The sequence below is a fragment of the Scardinius erythrophthalmus genome (assembly GCF_964197995.2).
Source record: "Scardinius erythrophthalmus genome assembly, chromosome: 18".
Taxonomy (NCBI): Eukaryota; Metazoa; Chordata; class Actinopteri; order Cypriniformes; family Leuciscidae; genus Scardinius; species Scardinius erythrophthalmus.
The window spans coordinates 11,094,973-11,122,949 of NC_138238.1; the positions used below are offsets into that span (position 1 = coordinate 11,094,973).

At 38.8% G+C, this 27,977-nt stretch overlaps 1 protein-coding gene across 16 annotated transcripts in view; it reads left to right on the forward strand.

Annotated features, from left to right (window-relative positions):
* Positions 1–6,436: 6,436 nt before the first annotated feature.
* tcf7l2 (transcription factor 7 like 2) overlaps positions 6,437–27,977 on the forward strand; it is an 89,430-nt gene continuing 67,889 nt past the window's right edge. For 15 of the 16 annotated variants that reach the window (XM_081392630.1, XM_081392639.1, XM_081392644.1 and 12 more), the window contains exons 1-3: positions 12,579–13,083; positions 13,225–13,291; positions 13,439–13,563. In XM_081392630.1, coding sequence (XP_081248756.1) covers positions 12,895–13,083; positions 13,225–13,291; positions 13,439–13,563 — 381 coding nt within the window. In that variant the 5' untranslated portion in view covers positions 12,579–12,894. Of the gene's footprint in view, positions 6,449–12,578; positions 13,084–13,224; positions 13,292–13,438; positions 13,564–27,977 lie in introns of those variants that run through there. The other variant, XM_081392638.1, reaches the window with a different exon arrangement.

Here is a 27,977-nt window from a genome sequence, read left to right on the forward strand (position 1 = left end):
AAGTGTTTTGACACTTTTGTTTACTTATGTTCAATGAATATTTGGTACTTTGTTTGCTTGCTTCAGAGCCACTAAGGCGACATGATGATGGGAAAACATGAGATTGATAATTAGATGAGAATTATTTTAATGCTTTTGTGTTTGCTTACAAAACTTTTGCGTTCTCTCGCAAAACTATTGCTTTCTCCCAAGAAACATTGCATTCACTCGCAAAACTATTGCGTTCCACAGTGAAACTTTCTGTTCTCTCGCAAAATATCTGCGTTCTCTTGTAAAAGTATTGTGTCCCCTGAATTATTATTTTTTCTTCGCATATAGTTTTTTGATAAAGTGCAAAAGCATTGAAATATATTTGTTACCCCCCATCTCTTTCTTTTTTTTAACCATCACTATATCTCTTTAGGGGCTTCGTAGGTTGCCAATTGACATCCAATAAAAAATCTGGTTACTGAAGCGAAACCAGTTGAGAACCACTGCACTAGATGTATGTTTATTTTGGATATAAAATACAATACATCTCTGCATGTGTGCCCTTACAATCTTTTTTAGTTGAACATAGTCACTGTCCTCAGAGTGACTCCTCATTTAGAGTCCGAGCATGGAGATGGTCAACCACTTCTATGGTCTGAAGTGTTTGGAGGAGTCTGCAGTTGATTTTTTTTCTAAAGCCGAGCTCTTTTAAAGATGTGGTTTTGAGTCGGGGCAGAAAGAAAGACTCTTTAATGTGCTTTTTTTGGGGTTGCGTTAGTGTAAAGCACAGGCTGCTGGCTCGGCTTTGGCTTCACTGAGCCGGTAACCAGTACATGAGCCTCTTGTCCTCACCTCAGCCTTCTGAAAGCTGTCTGTCTCCTGCTCACACTCTAGAGGTGAAAAAGACACGGAGGGTTAGAACACAAACACACGCTCTATTGCCTCTGCCAAAAGGGTCTTTCTGGGACAAATTATTGATGAAATATAATGTCTTTAATTATTTATCTTTTCACTAACAACATTATTCAACTAATTCCATCCAAACTAAATAATTTGTTGATAATTGATCCTTATTGGGAAAGAGCATTACACTTCTACAAAATGCTCATCCAGCACAGTTTGTGCTGCAGATATAAATGAGACTGTAGATCATTTGTTTACAGAAATTATTGTATGCATTATTAGGCATGATAATGACTGACTGCTAATTTCTGCTTGATTGTTGCTTAGTTTATAGTGTATAGTGTGTGCGTGTGTGTGGCCTGGTAAACCCTTCATTATGGGGACAAAATGTCCCCACAAAGATGGCAATAACCGAAATCCTTGTCCTTGTGGGGACATCTTTTTGTCCCCATGAGGGAAAACGGCTTATGAATCATACTAAGTGATGTTTTCTGTGATGGGTATAGGTTTAGGGGTAGGGTTAGTGTAAGGGGATAGTTTCTACAGTATAAAGTCCCCATAAAACATGAAAATGTGTGTGTGTCTATAATAATACTGCTAATGATGTCTAACAACAGCTGCAGTAAATATTATGTTTTGTAAACCATTGTTTTATGGTGATATTTCCTTTGGGCCAAACCAGAAACTGGTTTCTCCTTTTTTTCAGTAGTTAGTCCATAAAAATAACTACCACTTCACTGTCAGTGTCTTTAAGATATTGAGACAAGCCATTCTGTATTGAGTGAGTGCATCTCAATATCGGCTCATGTGCCAAACTGAATAATTTACTTCCAGGGTCTTTTAAATAGGAAAAAAGGGGTGTAGATGGAGAATGATGGGGAAAAGAAGCAGGCCGTAGAAAAGCCGTCCACATTTTGTTTACTTCTGGAGCTCATTGCAAATATCGAGCAGGATCGACAGCTTCTCCTCTTTTCCTTAAAGGATGTAAACATTTGTAAATTCGGGCTCACATGTGTCGAGGTGGATCAGTTTCCCCCGTCCACGGGGGTTTATTGAGTGTGCTATTGTTGATCTGCGAGTAAATCCCTGCATGCCCCCTCAATGCCTGGAGCCAGCCCCCAGCCCCTGATGCTCCCCGCTGCGCCCCCTCTCTCTTCCCTCTCTCTCTCTCTCTCTCTCTCTCTCTCTCCATCTACCTGGCCAGAGCTCCTCTGTCTCGATGCTTCCGCCCTTTTCTTTTTCCGCTTCTGACGCTATCTGTCCGGCCACTCATTTGGTCGTATTTCCTATATCTGTAGCTCTGTCCCATAGTGCGAGATAGGCAAAGCACATTTCAGATGTGAAGGCTGAAGGAAACCTTCATTGCGCTGCCTCCTGAGATACCTTGTCTAATCATGTTCATCCTTAACAAATGCAATCCCAGAATGCATAGCAACAAAGTCAGTGAAAAAAATAAATCAAACATTGCGGACAATGTGAGTGAATATAATTTATAATTATAATTAAGATTTTTATAAAATGTGTAATAATAAAATATATTTAATTTATTATTTTTAATACACTAGAAAGCATTAATAAAAATATTTAAAAGCAAAAGTATGTGTATATTTATGATTTATTTGGATTGTAAAATAAGTGAATGAAATATATACACTACTGTTCAAAAGTAATATTTTGATATATTATTACAATTTGAAAAAAATGTGTATATGTTTTAAAATGTAATTTATTCCTGTGATGCAAAGATGAATTTTCAGCAACATTACTCCCGTCTTCAGTGCCACATGAGCCTAATATGCAAATTTGATGCTCAAGGAACATTTCCTATTGAAAAAAGTTGTGCTGCTTAATATTTTTTCTTTGAATAATGAAATGTTCAAATGCATTAATTTGAAATAGAAATCTTTTTTTTAGCATTATAAATGTCTTTACTGTCACTTTTGATCCATTTAATGCATCCTTGCTGAATTGTTTTATTATGACTTTATTCCTCTCAAGTCTCCTGTATTGAAATCAATCAAGAGTCCCTTGTGCGATCCATATGAGGAGCGTTATTGAATGGCTCTCAAAGTCTCTGTCTTTATAGACTGTTCCGAATGAGTTGCTTATGACGTTCCGTTTCAGTTTGGAGGGAGTAAGGTTTTGGAACCGAGCTTATTCGTCTCAGTAGTGTTCTGTCTTTGTCTCCCCATCTTGAAGTGATCATTTCATACCGTTTGCGTGAATCTGTGAATCCCACACTGTTCTCATTGCTGCAGTATTTGGAGTTGTGATGACACAGTGCCCATGGGAACTGTGGGAAAGCTCATGCGGTGAGTATCATCACCATGATTGAAAGCTGTTACATTCGTAGCATGCCCAACACAACTATACATCATTTCGTCTGGTTTGGGCGGACCGTATTTTACTATCTTTTGTTATTTTACCAGGTGAACTGATTTTATCTCATTTAATCGAATATCCTTTTAAGCCAGAGTTTTCTTTATATGTGCTTCACAAGGAGACGTCGTTCTGCGATAAGTATAATGTCATATTGCTATCTTCCCATTACATCTCACGTCTTCTGATCTTAATGCAAAAAACCCACTTGTGTCGTCATGAGTGAACGAGGCCATTTTGGTCTGGCAGTGTTCCATTAGACTTTTCCCCTCCTCTCTCCTTTGTCTTTGTCTTCTCCCATCTCTATTTGTGAGTCAAATCCCCCTCAGGTTTAGCCTAGGCTTTGTTATCCTGGATACTGTGCCCTCTCCCCATATATTTCAACTACAGGTTGGCAGAGACTCCAGTCACCCGAGGGAACTGCTGCGGCCAGTGGAGGTTCACTCTTAAAATAAAGGTTCTTAATTGCCGTTGATGGTTCAGTGAAGAAGCTTTAACATCCATGGAACCTTTCCATTCCACAAAAGGTTCTTTATAGGGGATAATATTAAAACTTTGTACACACTAAGAAAAACATGGTTCAACTGTTCACTGAAACGTTCTTTGGGGAACCAAAAATGATGGTTCTATGACATCACTGCGAAAACACTCTTTTAGAACCTTTGTTTTTAAGAGTGGGGCATATACCTCTTATCAGAGGGGTGACGATAAAAGAATATTATGTCATTATTTAATTACCCTCAAGTCTTTCTAAACCTATATGACTTTCTTTTGTTTTGTCGAATATTTCTAGTAGTTTTATAAAAGTTTTTTTCTATTATACTTTTATCTAATTGTTTCTTTTACTGTATTTGTCTAATTGTACAGCACTTTGGTACAACATTTGTTGTTTTTAAATGTGCTTTATAAATAAACTTGAATTAACGTTATGTTTTAGTCAAATCTGTTTAATGAATCAATTGATCTTTTTCATGAATCTGAACTGAATGATTTGTTTACAAATCAGACTGATTCAGTTCGAGTTCAAATCAATGACTCCAGTTGCAGTGATTAACAGCTCGTTGGAGGGTACGATTTTCAGTGAATACTAATTTAAATATCAGTGTTTTTCTCACTCAGCGCTATTATATAACTTAAGGAGACTTTGGGTATAGCACCTAGGTCTACTTTTATGGTGCATTTGAATTCATTATAGCTGTAGTCCATTAATAAAAATGTCTTTCTTTGTGTTCCTTGAATACAGATTGGAAATGACATGAGAGGGAGTAAACAATGACAGAAATGTCATTATTTGGTTAAACCAATCCATTAAGGAGCATGGTTTTAGGTCCCAGAATATGTGCTTGTTGTGACGTGACGTTACTATAGCAGTATGTGTTTTGGAACAGGAATGTGAAATTTGAGTCACATCGAACAAGCAAACCCCAAACCAGATTTGTTTTCCGTTAACACTCAGACCTGCCGGCCACTTTGGTCCAAGTTTGTTCTATTTTGAAACCCCGAACCTCTGCGGTATGGGAGCCCATGGGTTTTGCATCTGTTTGTTAGTACGTTCAGCTGGACACATTGTCTCGCCAACACCTTCCAACGTTACCAAAACACAAACAAGAGAACCATTCTTTCTCTGTTCCCCTTCCTCTATTCCTCTCTCCCTCACTATTTCTCCTCCCTTCCCTTTCTTTCCCGCCATTTCATCTTATTAAAGCACATGGATTGTCACCGTTATTTACCAAATATAGTCTGACAAAGAAGAAGTGGGAATTTTTACTGATTGAAGATCAAAGTGGCAAAGTCTCCTCCTCAAATCCCACCCTTTCTATTAGAGCCCCTTAAGAACAGAGGAAAACATCAATTTCTCACACATCAATGGCGGCTTCATAATCAATTGAAAAAGACACTTGTATGGGGATGCAAATCTTATCTTTGTCTTATTAAAGCTTTTAGAAGATACATGCCAGGATTTAATGTTATTAAATAAAAGAGGTCGGTTTTTTAATCTAAAGATGCAGAGGCGTTAGTAATGGTCTAAATCAAAGCCTGGGGAGTCTCTTAATAACCAGTAGAGTTTTCCTATCCTTATTAATATTGATAAAATATACTGTGATGTGATCTCTGTGCTTATGATGCATTTTGGAGATGGTTAGTGAACAGAAATAGGATGTGGGATTCATTTCCCAGCGAGAGGACAGCACGGGCGACCCGGGTGGAAAATGAGTTTTTGCTCTGAACATTGAAATGAACAAAAGCTCTTGCTACTAATGTTGCTTTAAAGTGAGCACAAACCTCACTGCTTTTCAACAGCCGAGCTTCATTCTGGAGTGGTTTGTAAATAAATATGCCTTCATGTGTTTGTTCAAATATATAAAAAGACAACTGCTTTGCCCTTTGACTCGCCTTTGTTTCTGGTCATGAATTGCTTTCTGGAAGTGTAATGAGTCGCTTTTGTAAAAACTTGAGCTCAAGGTTGTTGTTGCATGCAGAAAAATCGTCATGAAGGATCCTAGGTTGACACGTTCTCATTAGTGAATCACACTCATGATGCTCCTAGCATTATGCGATTCTTTGAGACAGTAAATTCACATGCACTCATACACAAAAGCGTCAAATGATGTAAGGAAGTTCCATACAGAAATAACAAATAAATAAATAAAACGATCAGGGTCTTTACAGTTGTTCAAGTTCACAGTCACTGACATACACTTAAAAGATAAAACACAATCTACTATTTAGATTGATGAGGTCTGGTATTCACCTGTACAATGGCATTGAAATGCATTTGAAAAAAAACCTTCAGCTATAGTTTTCAAAACAAAGCAATTGACATGTGATTTTTGATTGGGTATTTGCTTAAAGCTGTCTGAGCTAAAATGTTAGCCAGATTATTTTTTTGTTGTTGTTGCATTAATTTCAAACTTAAGCCCTAGTATAAGGACCCTGCCAGGTGTATCTATAGGGCTCAGCAGAGAACCACATTTGAGATTACATTTCTACATACTTTCCCATCCCTGTAAAAGAATCCCTGTAATCTCAAATGTGTCTCCTTTAGAGTTTCAGAAAAGATCTAACCTGTTTTATCTACATTAATCTCTATACTCTTACTATATGTCAACAATTGTCATATCTGTTTCTATTTGAAGGAGATTCAGAAGACGAAGCTGAATAAAACTGAACTGAGACCCCCATCAAGTGTCCTGAGGTATGAAAGAGCAACCTGTGTCTATTTCATTCTGGATTGTTTAAATGCATTTAGAGCATTTCATCTTGTTATTTAGAACGGAGCAGTTCATGATGTAAAACGCATCCTTCTGAGATTAATATCCATATACAGTTCAGCCCCACATGCACTATGATCTATGATAGCTGTCAGCCATTGCCTCTACTACGTTGAAAACTTTTCCTGCTCTTTCTGCCTGGGAAACTGCCTGCTGTTTCCTGTATCTTGCTCAGGAAGAAGCTTTTCAGATGCGTCCTTGAACTTAAAAAATGAGAGGGCCTCTGCTAGAACAAATGTTCTGCAAATAATACACCCATATGAGGTCACCATCAGAAAATAGGGTTCAAATAACAGCATTTGCCTTTTATTTTAGGTATCTTAAAACTAAAATTCTCACAATTGTAAAACCCAGTTATATTTAATTTTCAAATACAATTGAGCTTGCAAGCCTTTCAATGTAGACTCCATCGACTGTGAGTGTGCCACTGTATAGTGGACCTTTCTTTACAAGAGCTAAAATCGATAGCATGTGCTGTGTTGTCAGCTCCGTTTAAAAAATTGGGCTGTGTGTGCGGACGGAAAATACATAATTCGGACTGGCCGCGAGTTCGAGCGGAACGTGAACAAGGGAAATATAGGCTGAAATATTCTCCATGTTGTCATTATCATGTGATCTACCAGTGTCAGTTGCGTCGTTTAATAAATCCTCTCCTGTGGCCTCATGGGATAGTAAAGTGTCCATCGTATGCACACTTCAGAATCTCGCAGGAAGTAGTGGGTCACCAGGGTACTTTTTGCTTTTTTATGAGCATTGTGAATTTGGACATACTTCTTTTGTAACATGCTGTTTTTTGCCTACTATATAGTAGGTAAGTGTGTAATTTTGGACACACATACATTTCTACATAAACTTACGTCACTGGTAGTTCCTATTGTGCTGGGTTACACTCTGAAGTAATTTAGTCCCCCCACAAAAGGTGTTCCTATAACTAAAATCGTTCCCAGTTCCTGTGGTTGCGAACATGCTAAAAGGCGGGTACTTATGCCAATATAGGAACTATATATGAAACGTTCCTCCTCATAAAGTATTTTAAATGGTTCTAGGCTTCACATTTGGAACCCATAAAAGGATGAGTTCAATCAAATTCTTGAAAAATAAATAAAAACATTTTAAGGGTTTCAAACATGGTGTTTTTGTTATCATTGCAATCGGATTTCATGCAAATGTGAATTAAATAGTTATACTGTATCACTTGAAATTAAAATCAACAATATCCATAATACACAAATGTTATCTAACTGAATATAAATAATTGTTTCATATATTCCGTTTGTCAAAAAATGTCTTTATTATCATCTGTTTCTTTATTATTACTATAGGTTTTTTATACTTTCATTTTTATTATTGGAATAAAGTTATTTGGAGTTCTATATAGAACCAAATGAACTTATTAAGAGTGCCAGCTGGTGTTTGGCCCCTTTTTGCTCCAGTTTCTGTGCTTCTCTAAAGCCAAAAAAAGAGATCTACTCAACAAATTCAACTAATCTATTATAGAGAAGCACTCATAAATGGTAAATATTTGGATAACAGAGAGTACGGCAAGCTAAAACACAAGCATTGCAAAGATCACGATGACTTTATGTAATCATACAGCATTAAGGTTTTTGTCTTTACGACAAGCTGTTGTTGACATTAGTATAATTTATACAGACTTTATGAAAACTGTGGGCAGGAATCGACTGTCTGCTGAGAGAGAGAACATTTGATCCAGAGGCTGTACTCAAGAGATAACTCTAAGGTCATAGGTTCATTCTCTGAGTAATGTAGGTTTGGTGTGATGTCAGAGAGTTTCCTCTGTGTGTGCCTTGGCTCCAATATTCGACGTGACTGCCGAGTTTAAGAAATGTGAGCACATACATACACACTGATGCACTGCTTCAGGTGGATACATGTTTGTATTGCTCCAAACCCAAACCTTGATAAATGTCTGTCGCGTCCATGTATGAAAACGGCTGCTGTTTGTTTTGGAAAACAGATTCAGTGCTCCTCCTTTCCCAAATATTTCCCACTATGGAGTATCTGACAGACTCCAGAGGTGAGAGACATGTTCAGATGTAGTTAAAGCCATGGATGGGACAATTTTTTAATTTGCAAATGCATCATGTTTTCATCCACCTCTTTTTATGCAAAATGTGTGATATTGCATAAAATAACAATGGATGGAAACAGCAAGATGCGCATAAATTCTAAAAATACGTATGCACTCAGATGAGCTGGATAATTTTATGATGGAAACACATTTACAAAATAAATCTCTCCATGAACAAAAAGCTCACATGACTTTGCTTCAACAGAGGATGTGATTGGATAACTGGACTAACCAGTGGACCAATGTTGTTTTAGTTATTCTGAAATGCCAGAGCCAAAGTCTGTCGTCAAAATGATTTGGTTTAATTCCCTCCCTGAACTGTTTCACATGATTGCGTTCACAAACACCTTGCTGAACGCAAGATAGCATGACAGCGTTTCATCTGTGCGCGCTGAGGCACAAGTCATTTATGATGTAGGATAAAAGAGCCACAGTGGCTTCCTTTTTTATTATAGATATTTTGCGCCAATTTCCCAAGAAGTGATGATTTTGTTCTCTTGAACACACGGGATGGAAACTGGGCTTTATTCGCAAATGTTTTATGCGATATTCCAATTTTGCGCGCAAGTTATGGAAACATAATGGGATGGAAACATAGCTAGTGATGTTCTCTGGAATACAGGTTTATAAGACTATATGTTGATGTGGCAATCCAAGTTTCAAGATTCTCAGAGCCAAATAAATGACACATCTCTTAGTCAAATCCTGTGTTTCATAAAATAGAAAAGAAATGAAAGATGCACTGTTTGACTTTGTTTGGAACTTTAATAATCTATTAACTTTTCCATTCCATCAAAACTGATGTACTCGCACACAAATGATCAGCGCGACTTTGTTCTGACTGTAATCTTTTCAAAATGCTGAGGATAATTCAATTAGCTTGATTCTGTTTTTCAGTCTGCCCTTAAAATATACATTATAAAATGAAACTTTGCATAATGTTGTAAAGGAAATAATTTCCCTATTGTTGGTCTGAGCCTGCAAAACATGAAGATCCATTAGAATCGCATAATTGTGGTTAACCAACTCATTATTCACAGGATAAAATTCTCTGAACTCCTACTGGAAAAAAATGCTAAAATGGTGTGCAGAGGCTCTCTCTCAATGGGGAAATTTGCAATTGACTAAATGCGAAAAGGTTAAATGCCAAGTTCCACTTGTAAAAACTAAAAAACTTTTTTTTTCCTCATCCTTTTTTGTTTTATTCAACTAGCTTAGAGGGGATCTGGCATAAATCAAGTTGTATTCACTATTAACCCAGCTTTTAAAATGCACATATTGTTACTCTGAAAACAACCGGGAAGACCATTAAGAGAGCCCATAATATGCTAATTAAGAACAGAGCCATTTCATCCAGCGCATGAACACACAGGCATTGTGGGTAATTAACTGCTTGCACAGACGCAAAATCCTACCAGGTAACATTTTGCACAGAACACAGTATAGAGATAAGGGCAATGTACATAAATCATATTTTGTACTACGGAACAAATTATTTTCTATTTTTGTTTACTTAAACCTGATCAAATATTGGCGCAGAGAGAATAGGTCAGTCTGAACTGTGTTTTAACACCTGGATTGGTCATAGGTTTAGGTCCAGCAGGGGACTAAAGAGAGCAAGGCTTGGCTTAGCAAGGCTGATAAAACGCACCCAATCTAAGTGAACTCTCAGTAACCTGCTGAGGCAATCCAGGGAGATGCTAGCTAGGAGCTCAGCTGCTTTGGTCTGGTATCTGCAGGCTCCAGACTTCTGAAGTCAAAAAGCAATGGGGCATCTTTCAGCTGCTGACAGCACATTTTAAATACTGAGCGTTATTGTTCAATCATATTGACACTCTATAAGGATGTCTGTGCCATAGATCTTATATTTATAAATCATTTCAAAGAGTTTGAAGATGTGTCATGCTGCATTTTCTGCATTTTGGGGGATTATTATCCCAAATAATTCATATATAATCTGTGCTATGATTTGTGAAACGTGATATTATTTATATATTCTGTTGCGGTTGTTATATTGCTGTTTTTGTAATATATGGTTGCTTATATTAAAATAAAATGTTCTTCTTGTACCGAGTGCAAATTTTATTTGCATACAATGTATATTTATATTCAAAAAACAAAATGAATATCTGTTTCTCCCCCAGTGTATTAAGGGCTACACTGCAAGGTCAGTTCAAATGACGTTTCTACATATTTCCACCAGTGAAATTCAGGTAGGAAAATGAATGAATCTTTCTATTCACATTATACTGTGTGACTGACATTGTTAAAATGGATGTAAGGAAATAGCTAATTTAAAAAATAAACCAGTAAGTAACCAAATAATGCTAAATGGGGGGAAATACTATGATGAGCACTACTAATCAAAACACAGAGGGATGTCGTATATAAAAAATATATATCTCTTTAAAAAAAGTTCAGTGAGGAACCCTAGGGTTCTTGACTCAATTTTAAAAAGAAATGCTTAATGCCAAAAAGGTTCTATATAAGAAATGTCTTAAATGATTGCATAATACATTCATGTTTAATGCGTTATTTAATTTTTTTTTGTGATAACGTATGTTTACGAGCTATATTATTAAACTCATACAATTAAAATAAAAGCGCCTGACAGAACCTTATGGTTCTAAATAGAACCTTTTCTTCCAAGAGTGTATTTCATAAAATTTTTGGGAAGCCACTTTTACCATATAGTTTTGTTTTAATTTTATAATATTTTATTATTTGTATATATACTTATGTATGTATATGCTTTATTTCAATCCAAAACTAACAAAACATTAGCTAGAAATGCAAAAGTTTACCCTCGCATTTTTGCTGAGACGTGAGAGAAAGGATATTCAACCTACACCCCCCTTGTCTTTATTCATAATGAATACAGGTTATCTGGCCTCAATTAGCCCATCTGCGCACACTCCAGACTGTCTCAAAACCAACCCATTTCTAATACTGGCATATATATATATATATATATATATATATATATATATATATATATATATATATATATATATATATATATATATATATACACACATATATACCAGTATAGTATAGTATATATATTTATATATACCAGTATAGTATAGTATATATAGTATATATATTTATATATATATATATATAGTGTTTATATATTTATATATATTATATAGTATATATATATAGTATATATACACACACACACGCACACACACACACACACACACACACACACACACATATATATATATATATGCCCATTTTAGGCACACAAATTTGGGTGTTTTGTTTTGTGTGTGTGTGTAAAATCAAAGTGTCAAGCTGCAGTGACAGGTTACACTTGTTGACCATTTTCAGTTTAATCACTGGTGGAGTGCAATGGATGTAGAAACAAAGATGTTGACATACTGAAAACATTTCAGTGTATATGATTATACTGTGGAGAATAATGTCAGCCTGTTCTGCAATTAATCACATTTTAAAACACGGATAAAAACTACGTCATTTAAACGATTTCTTCATATTTTCCCTTGCACAGTAAATCTTTTTAAGTCAAATTGTTTTGAAGTGAACGTGATGTTAACATAAATAGGTTTGATTTCGAGCAGTACAGAGTTTATTCTCATTTGAGTTGAAGTTTGATATTTCAGCCCACTATAGAAAACAAGGAAGCCGATATGATTCTAGCTGTGCACAGTTTCACTGCTCAGATACACACAGACTACCGCACAAGTGTCTTCCGCCTATTTTTCCATTCATTCCTGTACAAAAGCAAACAGGGGCGACTCGCTTTAACTGTCCTGCTCTTCACCAAAAGCTCTTTTCCTCTCCCTCTCTCTGTTTCTCGCGCGCGCGCTCTCTCTTTCGCTCTCGTTCAAGCCCTTTTCCCCCTCCAGTACTTTTTCCTGCCCCTCTCTATTTATGAAAACGTCACTTCAAGTCCCTCCCTGTTTGAATCTCATTAGTTTTTTTCTTGTGTGTTTCTCCCTGTCAATAATCCCGAATCCAGACTCTCTCTATTTCCATCCCTCTCTATCTGTCAATCAGCGCCGCCTTTGAACTGAAAACCACTCCGACCAACTTCAACTCCCTCAATCCGAGCGCCTCAGCTCCGTCTCCGGCTTCTGTTTCTGCCAAGATTGCCCTCTTCTTTTTGAGTTTTGAACACTCACCCAGCCAAACGCCACTGCGAGTCCCTAAACTTAAAACTCGGGATTCGGGGATCACACCAAGATCAAGGGTTTAAAAACTTTTGGGTGTTTTGGCCCCCCGCAAAATTAGCGCTCCTCGGGAAAAATGCCGCAGCTGAACGGCGGTGGAGGGGACGATCTGGGTGCGAACGATGAAATGATTTCCTTCAAAGACGAAGGCGAACAGGAGGAAAAGATTTCGGAGAACTCTTCAGCAGAAAGGGATTTAGCAGATGTCAAGTCTTCTCTTGTAAACGAGTCGGAAACGAATCAAAACAGCTCTTCGGATTCCGAGGTAAGTGACAAATAACCGCAAATCCGCGACTTGTCCAGAAGTTTTACTTGCACATTTCTTGTTTAAACACGCTGCTAACTAGCTAACGATCTCCTCGCTGTGATTATTCAATGCATTCCCTGTGTTTCGTTGCATTTCAAGGCGGAAAGACGGCCTCCGCCTAGATCTGAAAGTTTCAGAGACAAAACAAGAGAAAGTTTAGAGGAGGGTGAGTGCTTGTTTTCTCTAAATCATCTTTTTGCACAGGACAACAACACTGTGCTTCGGTTCCGTTTGCCTCTGCACGTACGTACAAAGTTTTTGGGAATGTAACTTAAACTAAAAGTTTTCCTCTTTTTCCCCCCCGCCATGTTAGCTGCGAAAAGGCAAGATGGAGGGCTGTTCAAGAGCCCACCGTACCCGGGCTATCCATTTATAATGATTCCCGACCTCACGAGCCCGTACCTCCCGAACGGATCGCTCTCTCCCACCGCGCGCACAGTAAGTGTTTTTAACGTGTTTCTGCAGCCACATGCACGTAGCTAAAGCACCACGTCCATGTTTAGGAATTGCTTTGGTAGGCTAGTGAACTTCTGCCACAATTCACTCTGAGTCTGAACTGTACGGTGGCATGCCGCTCGCGCGGATACACTGTCGCCCTGAACGAGCGCTGCCCGCGAGGCGCGAGCGCGTGGACAGACCCGCGCGAGCGGCAAGTACAGTGGAACGCATAATGTGCTTTCATGACGTGCACAAACACACAGCCACAGCTACTTTTAACTCCGTTGTTATTATTTCTTTTAATTTTCCTCGACTATATGTGCCTACTTGCCAGGTAATCTTTGCTTTATATTCTGCAATTTTACAGTAGGCTATTATTAATTTTAATGGTCTGTGTAGCCCACTTGAATAACTAGTGGATTAGCTCGTTTGCTTTAAACGGGACATTTAATGTGCAGTAGCCTAGCGTATGTTCCGGAATTTCTAAAACTGAAATGTACGAGAATGTTTGAACGATTTTATTAATAATAATAATAATAATAATAATAATAATAATAATAATAATAATAATATCATCTTCCCTGTTTTTGTTATTATTATAATCGTTGTTGTTAAAAATAAGGCGTTTCTGATTATTTAACATTTAACCCTACAAAAATGCAAAGCTTCATTTTAATTGAAGCTTTAATATTTTTTTATATAAAATCAAAGTGATACCATAATTATGATCTGCGTTTTTTTTTCTGCCACTTTGAATTGAAAATCGAGTAAAAATGATAAAGTATTGTCAGTTTGAATGATAGAAACAAAGATGCTGTTGTGACTTGATGATGAAAACATGTCATGTGTTGTACAATGTGTCACATAAAAAAAAAAACAGTCATTTATCTGAGCTAATTTTTGAGTAATTTATCCTAGCTTAACAGAATGTCGATTTGTGTTATTTAAAGAAGTCAATGCACATAAATGTTAATGCCAAAGAGCATCGTGGGAAATGTTTATGGTAATTAGTGGAAGTCAGTCAATGAATTTGTGATCGTCAGAATGAAAGCACAATATTGCTCATACCACCCTTGACATGAGTGTAGTACAATATTAGACAGCAGTGTCAGAAATATTTAAAAATGAATAAACATTTGCTTTAAATGCATATTAAATATAATATATTTTATGTTTGCATTAACATTTTGTCATGGCATGATTGACTTTTTGTGTAGAGCATGCAATAGGTTGAATAACATGTAATGTGCATTGTACAGTATTTCAGTGTAAATAGAGACTGTTGTTTATATCAGCTTTGCATGGTTGTCTGGCACTAGGAATAATTTTTGCTGATTTAGTAGGTACATTTTTTTATTCACAATGGATTTTTTTTTTTATGTCATTGTTGTAGAAATAACATAAGGACAGGGAAAATTGTGCAGTAGGTCATTCCTGATTTTCATAATCAGTTCTAGGTTTAATCTGAAACGTGAAGGTGCGCTTTATGACAATGACATGTGGTGTAACCTAAAATTAAGTAAATGACTACATTCAAAATGTACTGCTCTGAAATTTTGGATTCAGCTGTTTTTTTTTTTTTTTTAAAAGGCATTCTCCTGTTTCTAGCATCAGTGTGACATTTTTGAAGAAACATCTCTGACTGTTATCGCGTGCTTCTCGAAACATGCCTTTTTGCTGAATCTGTTTTTCACCTGCTGATAATTTCTTTACTGATGTAAATGCTCTTTATAGAAACGTTCACATATAAACTAAAGCACAGAAAATTCTCAAAGCATCAGTATGACCACCGCAAATGTGCATAAATTAGAAGTATTTGACACATAGCGTGTTAGGTCAGAATCTCAGAGATGCTTTTACCAGAGCTCATAGTCTGATCGTTCCTCTTCCTGCAGAGATGGAGCCCTGTCTAAATCGCTGGCTTATTCATTTTTGGCTACCAAGAATATATTTAGGAATCTCCCATGGAAGTAGGATCATTGTTTGATATCCTCCCCTATAGTATGTAGCTGGATGTACAGTGCAGGTCTGTTCTGGCCTTTTATCCAAAATATTATACCCATAGATATAATGCATTTCTTTATAGTTGTATGTTGTAATGTTTGATCTCTTACTGTAACAAGGCCTACAGATCTCAGTCTTTGACATGGTGCTGTAGTCCTTCACCCCGCTTCTTTGCCATGAGGTCTGCTTCCTATGAGCTGCCTGGGCGTCCGACCCATGCCGCTTTGAAGTTGAAAGCCGTTGTATTCATAAACGCATTTCTTAAGTAGAGGATAAATAATTCACCTGAGCATCGATTAGCTGTCGCTCCGTTTAACGAATGCACAGGGCTTGTTGTGTTTTGCTGCCGATGATGTGCTTTTCAGGATTTGTTAGCTTTATCCTTTTCTCTCTCTCTCTCTTTTTTTTTTTTTTTTTTTTTTTTTACATAAATCTCACTAATATAAAATCCAGTTTTATTGCATTTTAAATATTCAGATGTATTTACTGAACCAGTGTTTTATTTTCAGGATTAATTTGCTACTGCCACATTATTTAAGCTTGATGTTGATCTAAATGGTAGATACTTTTATTTTTTATTTTTTTATGTTATTTTATTTACATAGGCCTTGTGTCAGCTGAATTTCCCTGATGGCCCGCTCTTGCAATAGTGATGAAATGGTTTTCCCTTAAAGTGTGTTTGAGTGAAGAGAGAGAGCCAGTTTAATTCGTCTGACCTCTGAGAGCTGTAATAATGAGGAGTCTGTATTTCCAACCACCTCAATCGGAGAAGCTTTATGATGATTTGGTAGCATTTAGCAATTTGATCATGCCTGAGCTTTCTTTTGTTTTCCACACTAAAAACTGCAGACAATAGCTACTCTTCCGCCTTTCAATGAGAGCAGTTTGCGTGGCGGATGCACGGCTGGGGACACACTCTACGTGTGTGTTGTGGTTGGAAAGGTGCTGGGTTAACTGGGTGGCTGTAGGCTAAAATCACACCTCAACAGGTCTGTGGAGGGGGGATAGCGAGGTAGAGCAGAGGTCTGGCCGGCTGAGTTCTGGCAGGGGGCTTTATGCCCGTAAATCCGCTGGGTTTATTTACTGCCTCTCTGACTTATGAATGTTAAGATATTTGACGCCACCCCTGGCCCCATAATTCCTTAGGCCTGCAGACTTTTGGCAGAGGTTTCAGGTTTCAACGTATAATTATGCGTAGTTTAAAAAAAGAACAAAATATAAAAAAAGACAAACTTGCAACACCCAAATGAACTCTCCGCTATTTGAAGCAAAGAAATAGGGATGCATGGAGGAGGCCTGGAATATTGTTTAGAATTTTTTTTTTTTAATAGTGTATTTTAATATGAAATTTAATGTTTCATTTAATATAAAATGTAATAAATTGATTGTGTGTTTTAAATCAATTAATCTTTTTTTTTTTTTTTTTTTTTTACTCACTCAAGATGCATTCATCCCTAGTTTAGCCATGTATGTACATATTTTAATAAACCATGGCTGAATCTTTTTAGGCTAAGACGTCAGTAACAATGGTTTATCGTATGGATTATGTGCTGAATAGCCTGTCGTGTGAGGTGCAGGAGATAGTTTAATGCGGATTTACAGGGATAGACTCATACCTTATCAAATTGGCTTTACATGTTAATGGCCCCTAATTGCTATCCGCAGGGGGCTCACCGAGCTACGCGCTCGCGTTTTGTGCCGCTCTCCACAAAATACACTCCCAGTTTATTTAGAAGGTTGCCATCCTTTTGTTTTGCAAATCACTTTTGTTTACAAAGAATGGCGGAAGCAAAATTCTCTCTTTCTCTCCCTCCACCACTCTTTCCTTCTCCTTTTCCTTTTTTCCCTCCTCCTCCTCCCATCCTACACATACACACACACACACACAAAAAAAAAAACCCAAACGGTTTCTGTTTGCAAGAGCTTGATAAACACCCATAAAAAAAAAAGTGCAATCTGTTTTGGATTTGTGCGAGTTAAGTTGGGGAGCAAAGTTTGGCACCATTAAACTGAAAGCGGGGCCTGTGAGACATTAGCGGCGCACAGCACATTCTCAGGGCTTAATTAGTCCAAACTGTAATTGTTCATGGTCTGCCAATAGGAGTAATGCTCAGGAAGAGTGGAGTTGCACTAAATCGGCCCATGGTTTTTAAAACAATAAATCACTCGCATATTTGTGTCGTGATTCAGATAGAGTCCCGACCTCTCCCATCTCGACATGTGGTAAATTGTAAAGTCAATGAATCGCAGATGTGGGTGGGGGGGTCGGAGGGGGTGGGCCGTGAAAGAGTACAGTACGGTTTTGTTAGTGCTTGGTAAATGAATGGAAAAAGGTTTGTGCTGTAAATATTTACTGAGATGTTTTTTTTTTCTTCTTCTGCTTGCTGTGCTCAATTGTCTTGTGTTGATGATTTTGGCAGGCTGCTCTCTATGATCGTGTGTGAAAATAACCTTTTTGTTTTTTTGTTTCTCTCTTTCTCCCTGTGTCACTCTGGTGTTTTTTAAGGCGGCATTGTGTATACACACAATGTTCCGCACTAGTTCAGTAGTTAATGAAGGTTTCTTGTTCGCATGTGGACTGTTAAGAATTTCATATTCGTGTCGCAAATAAATAGAAATAGTCCATTTTTTTTCACATTTTATCAGATGCCACCGTTGGGAATTATATTTTTGTCTTTTTCTTGATTTATTTCTGTCGCATTTGTTTTTAAAGCTGCAAACGCAATCCTGTCCTGTAATGCTGTTGTAAATTCTGTGTCTCATGGAGCTGCATTGGCTTAGCAGCTGTGTGTTGTTGACCCCACCCCTCACCTCTCTCCTCTTCACCATTTATTTCCATACACAAAGATCAACACAAAGATTGTACTGTACGTCTGGAATGCAACTTTTGTCATCTGTTAAATATAGTCCTGCTGCTGGCCTACACGCTGAGGGGCTCCTGAAACATGGAAATGAAATTACTCTTTCTGTGCACATGCACCCATGTGCTGGCCTGTGCAGCTGTATGATAGCTGCGTGTGAATTCTTATATGACAGGCAGATTTTACTGATGGGGGTGAGGACGCCAGTGTTGAGGCCTTCTGAGTCATAGACTAAGTCCATTGATTTCAAGAAGTGCAAGTTTCCAAATGAAAATCTATTAAAGTACTAATGCTGGTATTTGCATTCATATTAATACAATTTGGCAGATGATGTAATTTTTAGTCATAATACACAAATATATGGGTAAAGTTTAGTTGTTAAAAGAGCCCGAACATTTTTTTGTTGTTGTTATGATTACAAACTAGTGTTTTGTTCAAAACTGAAATTTACATAGATCTATTTCATCTACAGTAAACATGATTGATTTCTTTTTTATTATTCGGGAGTGAGTTTGTTTATGAAATTTTATAAATACAATCAGCTATTTCAGAAGACATTTTAAAAGTCATTAATGTATATATATATATATATATATATATATATATATATATATATATATATATAATAGCATATATATGTAAATATGTAAGGGAGATTAGGGTTAATTGTACATATTTGCTCCAAGGATTTTTGGAAATCGTTTTCTTTATTGGCACATACCTTAAAATCTGGTGAAGCTACTGACCATTTCAACTATTATTGCCCAGGTGGAAATAATAATAATAATAATGCAAATCATTAAACACATTTTATTTTTAAATAGTGGGGCATGTTGTCACACTGTATGCAGACTACTAAAGACTTTTCAGGAAAGCTTTATAAAACAATTATGAAACAAAACAATTTGTGCAACAGGAAAAAATGTTAAAGGGAAACATACATAGATGTTTTTGGCCAATAAATATTGTAATTTGTGCATTTTTACTGTCTGTACATTTGAAATAATTTTGACAGCTTGCTTGACCCAATAAAAATGTGACAACTTGCCCCAACAATTCATCTATTTTCACTATATGCTATAGTTATTTTTTTCCCGGAATGTATGCTTGTGCGGTTTCGTGTTCACAATACAATATGATAAAAAAAAATCCTAATTTTATATTTATTATTAAGAACTTTATTTGTAAATAAACCTTGTTCTGAAGGAATGTTTTCCTTTGCTTGTATGCTGGACTGGAGCGGGGGATTATGAAAAGCGGGAAAAAGCGGGGTCGATTTGCCCGCCATGGCATAGTGGGGGAGATGGAAGACGGAGAGGAGGGAGATGCACAAAGACAGTCTGAATAGGGCGCATAATTGCTGCTAATGTGGGGGCAATGAGAGTGGCGACAGTTCCTGGTTAGATTTCCAAACAATAGAGCCCCTAGGCATTTATCTACTAAGAAAAAAATGAAGGAAAGAAAAAACACAGCAGGGACTGAAAACCGACAAGGAGGAGGTGACAAGTTTATAGTCATGTGTGATGGACAGGCCTTGTGTGTGGCATTTTTTTCCCCTTCCTTCTCCTTTAACTTTTTTTTTTTTAATGAATCAGGCTATTATTAATGTTAATAATGCTTCCTGATTCCCGCCTCGTCATCAAAATGTCGGCTGGAAGTTCTCCAGCGCAGAGGCTTGGGTGACGCTGGTGGAATTTGGTTGCACTGGGCTTTTGTTTGGATTGGAACATGCTCGGGTTGGGCCAAAGTGCACACACATGCTCTCTGGAGCTGCCATCTAACTTGTATGCTTAATGATAGGAGTGCACAAGTTTCCACTGAAAAGAGCATGTGTGTGTCTTGTGCTCATCGGCACAAAGTCTTTTTTTACTGTACATCATTCATTATCAGACTTTAAAACATTATGATTGACATTGTCAATATGTCATGTGAATCACTAGTACAGAAAACACAGTGACATCAGAGTATGTGGTAAATATTTCTCCTCTGATAAAAAGCCTGATAAAGTGACCATCACTGTCTTTACACAGGAAGTCTGTCGCTGACATACATTTTCAGTGTAACTTCTACACAGAAAAACAAATAAAAACCTATCGGCATCTATTTTTAAACACAAAAGTTGGACAAATTTATCTTCATTAAGGCATGTTATTGAAGCTTCCAAAAAAAGATGAAGCCTGACCGGTCACTGTTTTGCTTCTGTATTTATTATTCCGTCCTGTGAAATATTTCTCTTTAATAAGGAAGTGAGCTAATTTAATGTGGCACCAGCAAGTTTGTCTTCTAGCTCTGATTGCAAATTGAGATTCTATAATGTTGCACTGCAGAAGGTGAAATCCTGTTTACTTCGATAATCTGCATTAATTCCTGTAGATATGTTGGGATCGTTTTGTATGTGTAAAGCACATAATTGAGAAAGTAATAGGTGATAAAACTCAGCCCATGTATTTTTAATCTTCTAATTAAACTTTTAATTGCCAAGGGATAAGCTCTGAGCAGGGCCCAGAGTGTGTGTGCGTGTGGTTGGGCGTGTGCTTGTCTGTTCACTAATGAGTTTATTGCATGCTTGTTTCTAGCAAAGATCTGCATTCTGAACTGAACAAAAGGTGAAGGAGATTTTCTACCAGGGTAGAAGGAAATTAATCCGCTAATCTGGGGTTTATATTAAGATTAGAGGTACACCATGCCAATATTTGCATGCGTTAACAGATATAGGTGCTTTATGAACTTAATAAACCACATTTTGAGTTTTATTTGGTACAGATCTTCCCGTATCTGAAGATAACCATACCCTGTGTTAAATAACAGGCATGCAATGATGTTCGTGGAACCTTGCATTATGCTATTTCATTGGCCATATTTTGCTCAATGGCTTTCACACAATATAGATAATATTTCAGCTGATTGGCATTGTGGTTGTCACATGGTTGTATACCAGTTTTGTCTTGTTGATGTGTCTGAGGAGAAAGCTCACATAGGGTCTCACATCAAATTAGAGGGAATTGTCTACACCTCCAGCGTACACATAAAATGTTTTTACCACAGACTGTAGGAAATGTTGGTTTGTTTGTTTGTTTGTATGTTTCACCCTTATGGATTAGCCTGGATCAACTGTCACTAGCTACATCTCATTAGAGGATGGTGTGAACACTCAGTACAGTCGATTTCGCTGAACGAATTGTCAATTGCATTGTGAGCGAGGAGTGTAATTGAATGGAGGTGTATCTTTGGGCAGCTGCCCCTAGGGCTCTGTGAGTCTGATCAGTGTTATCCAGAGGTGCCAGATGTGGTGTCTGATTGCAACCAATGTCCTTTCACAGTGTTAAGATCTGAACGCTGACATAGAGGTGGTGTAATTCAGCAGCATAGAGATGATGACTACTTGCCAGTCATAGTGAATAGTGATCTCTCTCCACCAGCTATCTGGTGAACGGAAAGATTTAGCAATGAGTAGGAGTGATTTATAAGGAAAGAGAGTTTAATCCTGACCTGGAGCTGTTTTCTTTAGCCAGCAATCAGTTTAAGCGACGCTGGTACGGAATAAGCAAGCGACAGCGGCAGCGTGACGTTTGTCTAGATGCCCTTTAGAACCGGCAGTTTTTCTTTATCTTCAGCTTTACGGCTCCTGTATCTTTATGGGCCGTCGCGCTTTGCATTTTTCAAATATCAATAAAGATAAGTTGCCTGCTTTGTCATAGCATGGGGCGCCGAAGTGGAAGATTTCAGGTCACAGAGGGGTAAAATTATCCAGCGTTTGAGAACTGTGTTGAAAACCATAAAAGCTTAAATCTTAACAATGATCTGGTTTTTACACAGAAGCCTTAACTTCTCTCAGATTCATTCGTTATGTTGAATGATGTATGTGATGTTACTTAACTGTCTGTGCTGTCTGAAGACGGGAGATGTTTGCTGGTAAGCAAGCGCTGGAATTCATATAGTGGGTCGTCTTAGTCCAGATCTTAAGGTCTGTGGGGAAGGAAGTCCCACAATGTTTACACAGCCCAATTGTCCTGTGGGCCATGGAGTGTCTAATGCACTACTGTTCAAACACTTGTGAGAGCACAGATGACCCCTGCAGCAGACTTCGACACAAGTGCTGTGTGCGTCTTACAGATTGTGTGTTTGTGTGTGTGTGAAATTCAGGGTCTGTAGTTGCAGGCCACATTTACTGGAGATGCTGTATGCACACGCCTAGTGGTGTGGATGAGCGGTACTAAAAAATAGTGGAGCTTAATTCATGTTGGTTAGCAGGAAGACTGAGAGATAGAGGGGGAGGGGGAGGGGGAGTTATTATGAGCGACAGAAGATCCCCTTGCTACAAACCCTGCATGTGGGGAAGCCAGACATTGACATACGGGGGAGTCATCGAACTAATTGTTGTTTGAATTACCTGTTATGATCCAAAGACAAATCTCCTCCTCTCCTGCCACTGAAGCAGAAAATGTAGCCTGGATTGGCATGATGTTAGCAAGTGTGTAAACCGCGCTTCAACAAGATGGATAAATGCAATTATTGGCTAGGCCAGGAGAGGGAAAATCCATTTAAAGCCCGAAACGCTAACCAGGGGCCGTGGTTAATTCATTTGTCCAATTTGTGGGTGATGTACGAGTGTCGTGGCACATTAGGCAAGGAGAGTGTGTGCATGGGTTTGCGTTTGTGTGTGTTTGTCTCAACCAGAGGGATTGTGGATGTTTCTTAGGAGCTGTCTCCTTGTGACTGACTCCCCGAAGCCCCTCCTTTTCCCCATCAACCCCCCTCCTCTTCCTCCGCCTGTCATTTCAGTGGATAATACAAATGGGGCATGAGCTCTCAAATGACAAAAAGATGCACTGAGAGCAAAAGAGCAGGATTGCAGTTCAAATGAGCCGAGAAGAGGGCCACACTCCGTAGGGCGGCTCAGCGAACGTGGCTTAACACACGCCTAGAGTCTTCAATCACGACTAGTCTACCAACTCAGAGTGTGAGGAAGACAGGTTGAAGATGCAGTACCTGGTCAGAAGCTTATTCATGCTGAAGTAGGGCCCTCAGTGACCTAGTTTGACTCTGATATTCTCCCTGAACTCTCCTCGGTTTACAATTAAGTTACAATTACCATATAGAGTCTGCTATTTACTCAAGGCACGCAAAGCTGAGGCCACTGTCATGGGCGGTACGCCATCACCTCTGCATGCCCATTTTCATCCATCTCATTACCGTTCTGAAGGGCACACCAGTATTGACCAACCCTTTGAACAGATTTGTTGTCTTCCTCTTTAGGATTGCGAAGAGAACTTCCACTTTAGGATTGCGAAGAGAAGCCCCTCCATGTGGGGACTTTCTCTTTTTGTATCTTTACTTGGGTAAACAAGTGTTCTTCTCCCGAGGCATGTCAATCTGCCTGGCTTTCACACTATTGATTTAGAGCGGATAAATATCCTCTACTCCAGTAATGAAAAGTCCCGTTGGTGAGAAACCACTTGACGGTTACGCAAGATTTGTGGTATGCAAACATACGGTCAGAGCCAGGGGAAAAAGGCATCGGTTTACAGAGCTTGGCCACAGATTGAACCAAAATCTTTATCAGCATGGTGAACACAGTGATGGTTTTGAAAGCAGAAAGGCGTTCATGTGCCCTTTGCCAAAGAGTCTGCGCTCTGGTTGAGGCGTTGAGGACACAAGGAAGGTTTTAGATCTGGTCACCTGACTGTGTACTTCTCAGGCTGTGAGGTCAGGAAATCGGAGCCGGCGAGGAAGCAGCTGGCCCTGTGCCGTTCTCACAGCTGCTGTGCGGCCTTACACACTCGACACACTCGCCTCTGGGATCGGACTCCAGGAGTGCAACCGCACACTTGAGGAGAACCACTCATGTTGCTTTTTGTGGTCAGATCTTACTGATGCTACTTAAGTCTGTGCAAATTTTATGTTGACAGTTATTTGGTTGCAAATTTCTACTGTCTTATTACAAAAGGGAGAACCAGAGATGCTTTGGCGGATGTGACTGTGTTCCCTGAAGCTCCCTGTGGCTATTTTCAAAAACCTCTCTTTTCAGTAGCATTTATGTTAGTAATTTCCGGCTTCCTCCCGACTGCCATCTTCTGATGAAAAATTGATTAATCATGCTGTGCATGTCCAAGGAACACCCCATAATAACTAGTTGGTCCCCTTTGCAACACTCCTTTTCCAGTTTGGTATCTCCCACATCTTTTCATGCAAGAATAACTGCAGGCAGTAGCCTATTGACCGATAGTCAGGAAAGTATTAAAAAAACAGCTTGGAAGTTTTCTTGGCGCTTCTTGGATCACTTTACAGCAGCGGACATGCCTTGAGACGCAACTGCTCCGGGTTTGTAGGGACTCTGCCTGTCTTTTCAGGGCCAAGCAGGGGACAATTATTTTTGAACAGCTATTCTATATGAACTAATTTGAGCTGGTCTTAAAGTAATTGGATTTAGTGACCGAGTTGTTGTCTTAAGCCATGACCCTGTGCCCTCTGCCTTATGGTAGCTAAGGAACAATAATTAAAACCGTAAGTCTGGGAGCACAAAGAAAAAATACTGCCTTTGCCCCGTTGTGTTTTATGAAATGGAAAATGTTAGTGTTACATAGTGTGGCCTATCCCCCAACAGTTAAATGTAGATTTACTGCTCTAGTGTTGGGCTGAGGAACTGCTCCCATCTGCGGCACGAAGTCTAGCCACCCAGCATGGAATACTACACCCTGGGGCCCAGCCAGAACATTCACCAATCAGACTTATATTAACACCAAGAAACACGACAGGTGAGCAACCAGGCACTGCTGCTAGCCAAGAATGGTCTCCAAATATTTTTATTGACTTTATTATGGCTCATATAGTCATGACTCCGACTGAGTTTGGAGTTTTGTATTCTGTCAAAAACAATTTTAATTGTTTGTTTATTGGCACCAAGGTGCGTCTCTTTCCCAAACGATGTTGCAAGATGTAATTTATGTTGAGGGACTGATTGGGAGATTGCATAGTTTAACGCTCGGGGTGCTGTGGTCTGGGACTCTGGAAGAGGCGACCGCTAATTGTTGACAGAAGCCATGGGCAGAGGAAAAGAAGAGGGAGAGACAGACAAAAAGAAAGAGCGAGTGAGGGAACGAGCGAGAGAAAGAATGAATGGGCTCTGGCAGCAAGGTTGTGGACTGAAGCTCTGGGTTTTCAGGAAAGAGTGGATTCTTGGGATGTTCCCCAAAGACAAACGGCGGTGCCGAGCAAAGCTCATAAACCAAACACGCTCCCTTTTTTAAGAGAAGAGCTTTCGTCACTTCTCAGTTGTGTTTATGTGGTTTACCAAACCAAGTTGTTTGGAAATGTCTTGTCCGTTAGAGGAATTTTTTTTCTTTCTTTTTTTTTTACAACGGATAATAAGAGTCTGTATTTGCACGCACTGATATTATTAGAATTAGAATATTATTCATTTAAAACAGACCCAGCTTCCACTTCCCATCTTCACGCCTTCTTGATCTCTGTCACAGAGGCTCGACTGGAGGGCACATCTGCTTTCGCTAGCTTCTTGTGAAAATCCCGCTCGGCAGTGTTGTTCAGTTTTGGTATAATTTAGCAAATAACATCAGTAATGATTCAATTGGGCATAAAGTCATTGGGTGATGGTCTGTTTGCCATCTGTCTGATGGGATTACTGTTTCTGTGTAATTAAAAGTGTGACCCTGTGGGGAGGGTGGTGGAAGGCACAAGACTGAGTGGTACACCCACTAAAAGGAGGAGGAGGGGCGGCAAGGACCTTAGTTCAGCACTAAAGATAGCATGCGCAACAGAGCGCTGCAGAAGTGCCAAGCTCTTTACATGGATGTGCACGTGTGTCAAACCCCTGGCTCGTTTAACTTCAATTTAGTTGGGTAGAGCAGACACCCAAAGTCTGAGTGATCCCTGTGTGCAGGCAGTGTGTCGGAGGGAGGTGGGGATGTGGGCTCCTGCTTTTACTCTGATTTCACCTGGGGTTTTGTTTGGACTCTTGAGCCTCAGTTTCCCTTGGACTCTTTCCAGAGACTACAAGCCTGGCTTTTTTCAAGGCACCCTCAGAACCAAAGTGAAAGGCCCTGGTCAGGCCTGGAATTGGATTTCAGATTTGATCTTGTTGTGTGTAGTAAACAGAACATTAAAGGCAAGAACATGGTACCTAATGAGTGGATGTGTGTCTGTGTGTGTTTGAGTGATGCATCCCTGTCACTGCCCAAATCAACAACATCCTTGTTTCTCTTTTTATCTTATATCTTTATACATACACTTGCATATACTTTACTTTTTATTTATTGGTTTGTTTTTATTATTAATAATAATCAATATTTTATTATATTATTGTGATATTGTTTCTAATAATAATAGTAGAAATATTACAGTAATGATATAAATAATTGATTGTTTATATATTTTATTGTTTGATATCTTTTCTACATCAGAAAAATAAAGTTTGTTGAAGAAAAATGCTCACACAAACAAAAATAACTGGTTTAATTAGCATGGCACGCTATGGCGCTGACTCTGTGTGGTTGACCGGGCATGACCGAGGTGGCAATGGCCATGGGCATGGGGCCAAACGTACAGGAAAATTACAGAGTGCTCAGGCAAGAAATAGAGCCTGCACTGCCTACTTCTCATATTTTGCCATATCTCTAACATGGCTGCATATTTTAGCATGCAATAACCCTTCTCCACATTCTCTGTCTGCTTTTCTCATTCAGCCTCTTTATTTCTGCCTTTTGGACCTCTTCTTACTTTCTCCTCCCCTACAATTCTGTCTTTCTCTTTCCCCCCAGTGTGCACTCTGATTACCTCTCCAAACTGGCAATAAGTTGATTGCTTTACAGAGATGATGTAAGCCCCTGCCCTAGGGTACATCAGGTTGGCTTTCGCCTGCTTTATCTTGTAAAGCCTAAATTAACAGCTGGTTTGGTTTGAGTTCTTCTGGATCTGACTAAAGGATTAGGCTTCGTTCTCATGTGAGTCAATCTGGTTTGATTTATTGCAGGTCTATCAAAAAAGATCAATGGAGGCCCTTTTGAAAGTAAATCCTTAATCGCTCTTTGCACTTACGTGTCATCATTGTGAGTTTTCTCTCCCTCTCTCTCTCCCTCGTTCTCATTCCCTGCCTGTCTTCCTCCGGCTCTCTTTTCTCCTTGCCTTTTTTCTGTCTCATCTCGGGAACACTGCGATCGGTAGTGTCAGAGGTATTTTGTTGTTATACGGGATGGATTTTTTTGCTCTCATTAGCCGTCCATCACTGCAGCTCAAATTGAAGCCCAGCTTTGCCGGCGCAGGCCCCGATGTCGGCTCGCTGCATATTTTTATCGCAGCGCAAATCTACCTGTACGTGTCTACACATCCCAATGGCCACAAAACCTAGGGATTAATATGAGTATAATAGTTTTAAAAATACCGAAATATACCATAAAGGTATTTTTCTTACTGTCATTTTCAGCTGTACATTGTGATCTGATTGGTCAGCAGCTTGCATCAACGCGTCGCTGAACATGGTGTGCAACTAAATGCGGTGTTACGTCACTAAAGAGGAGCATCATTTGGGTGAATCTG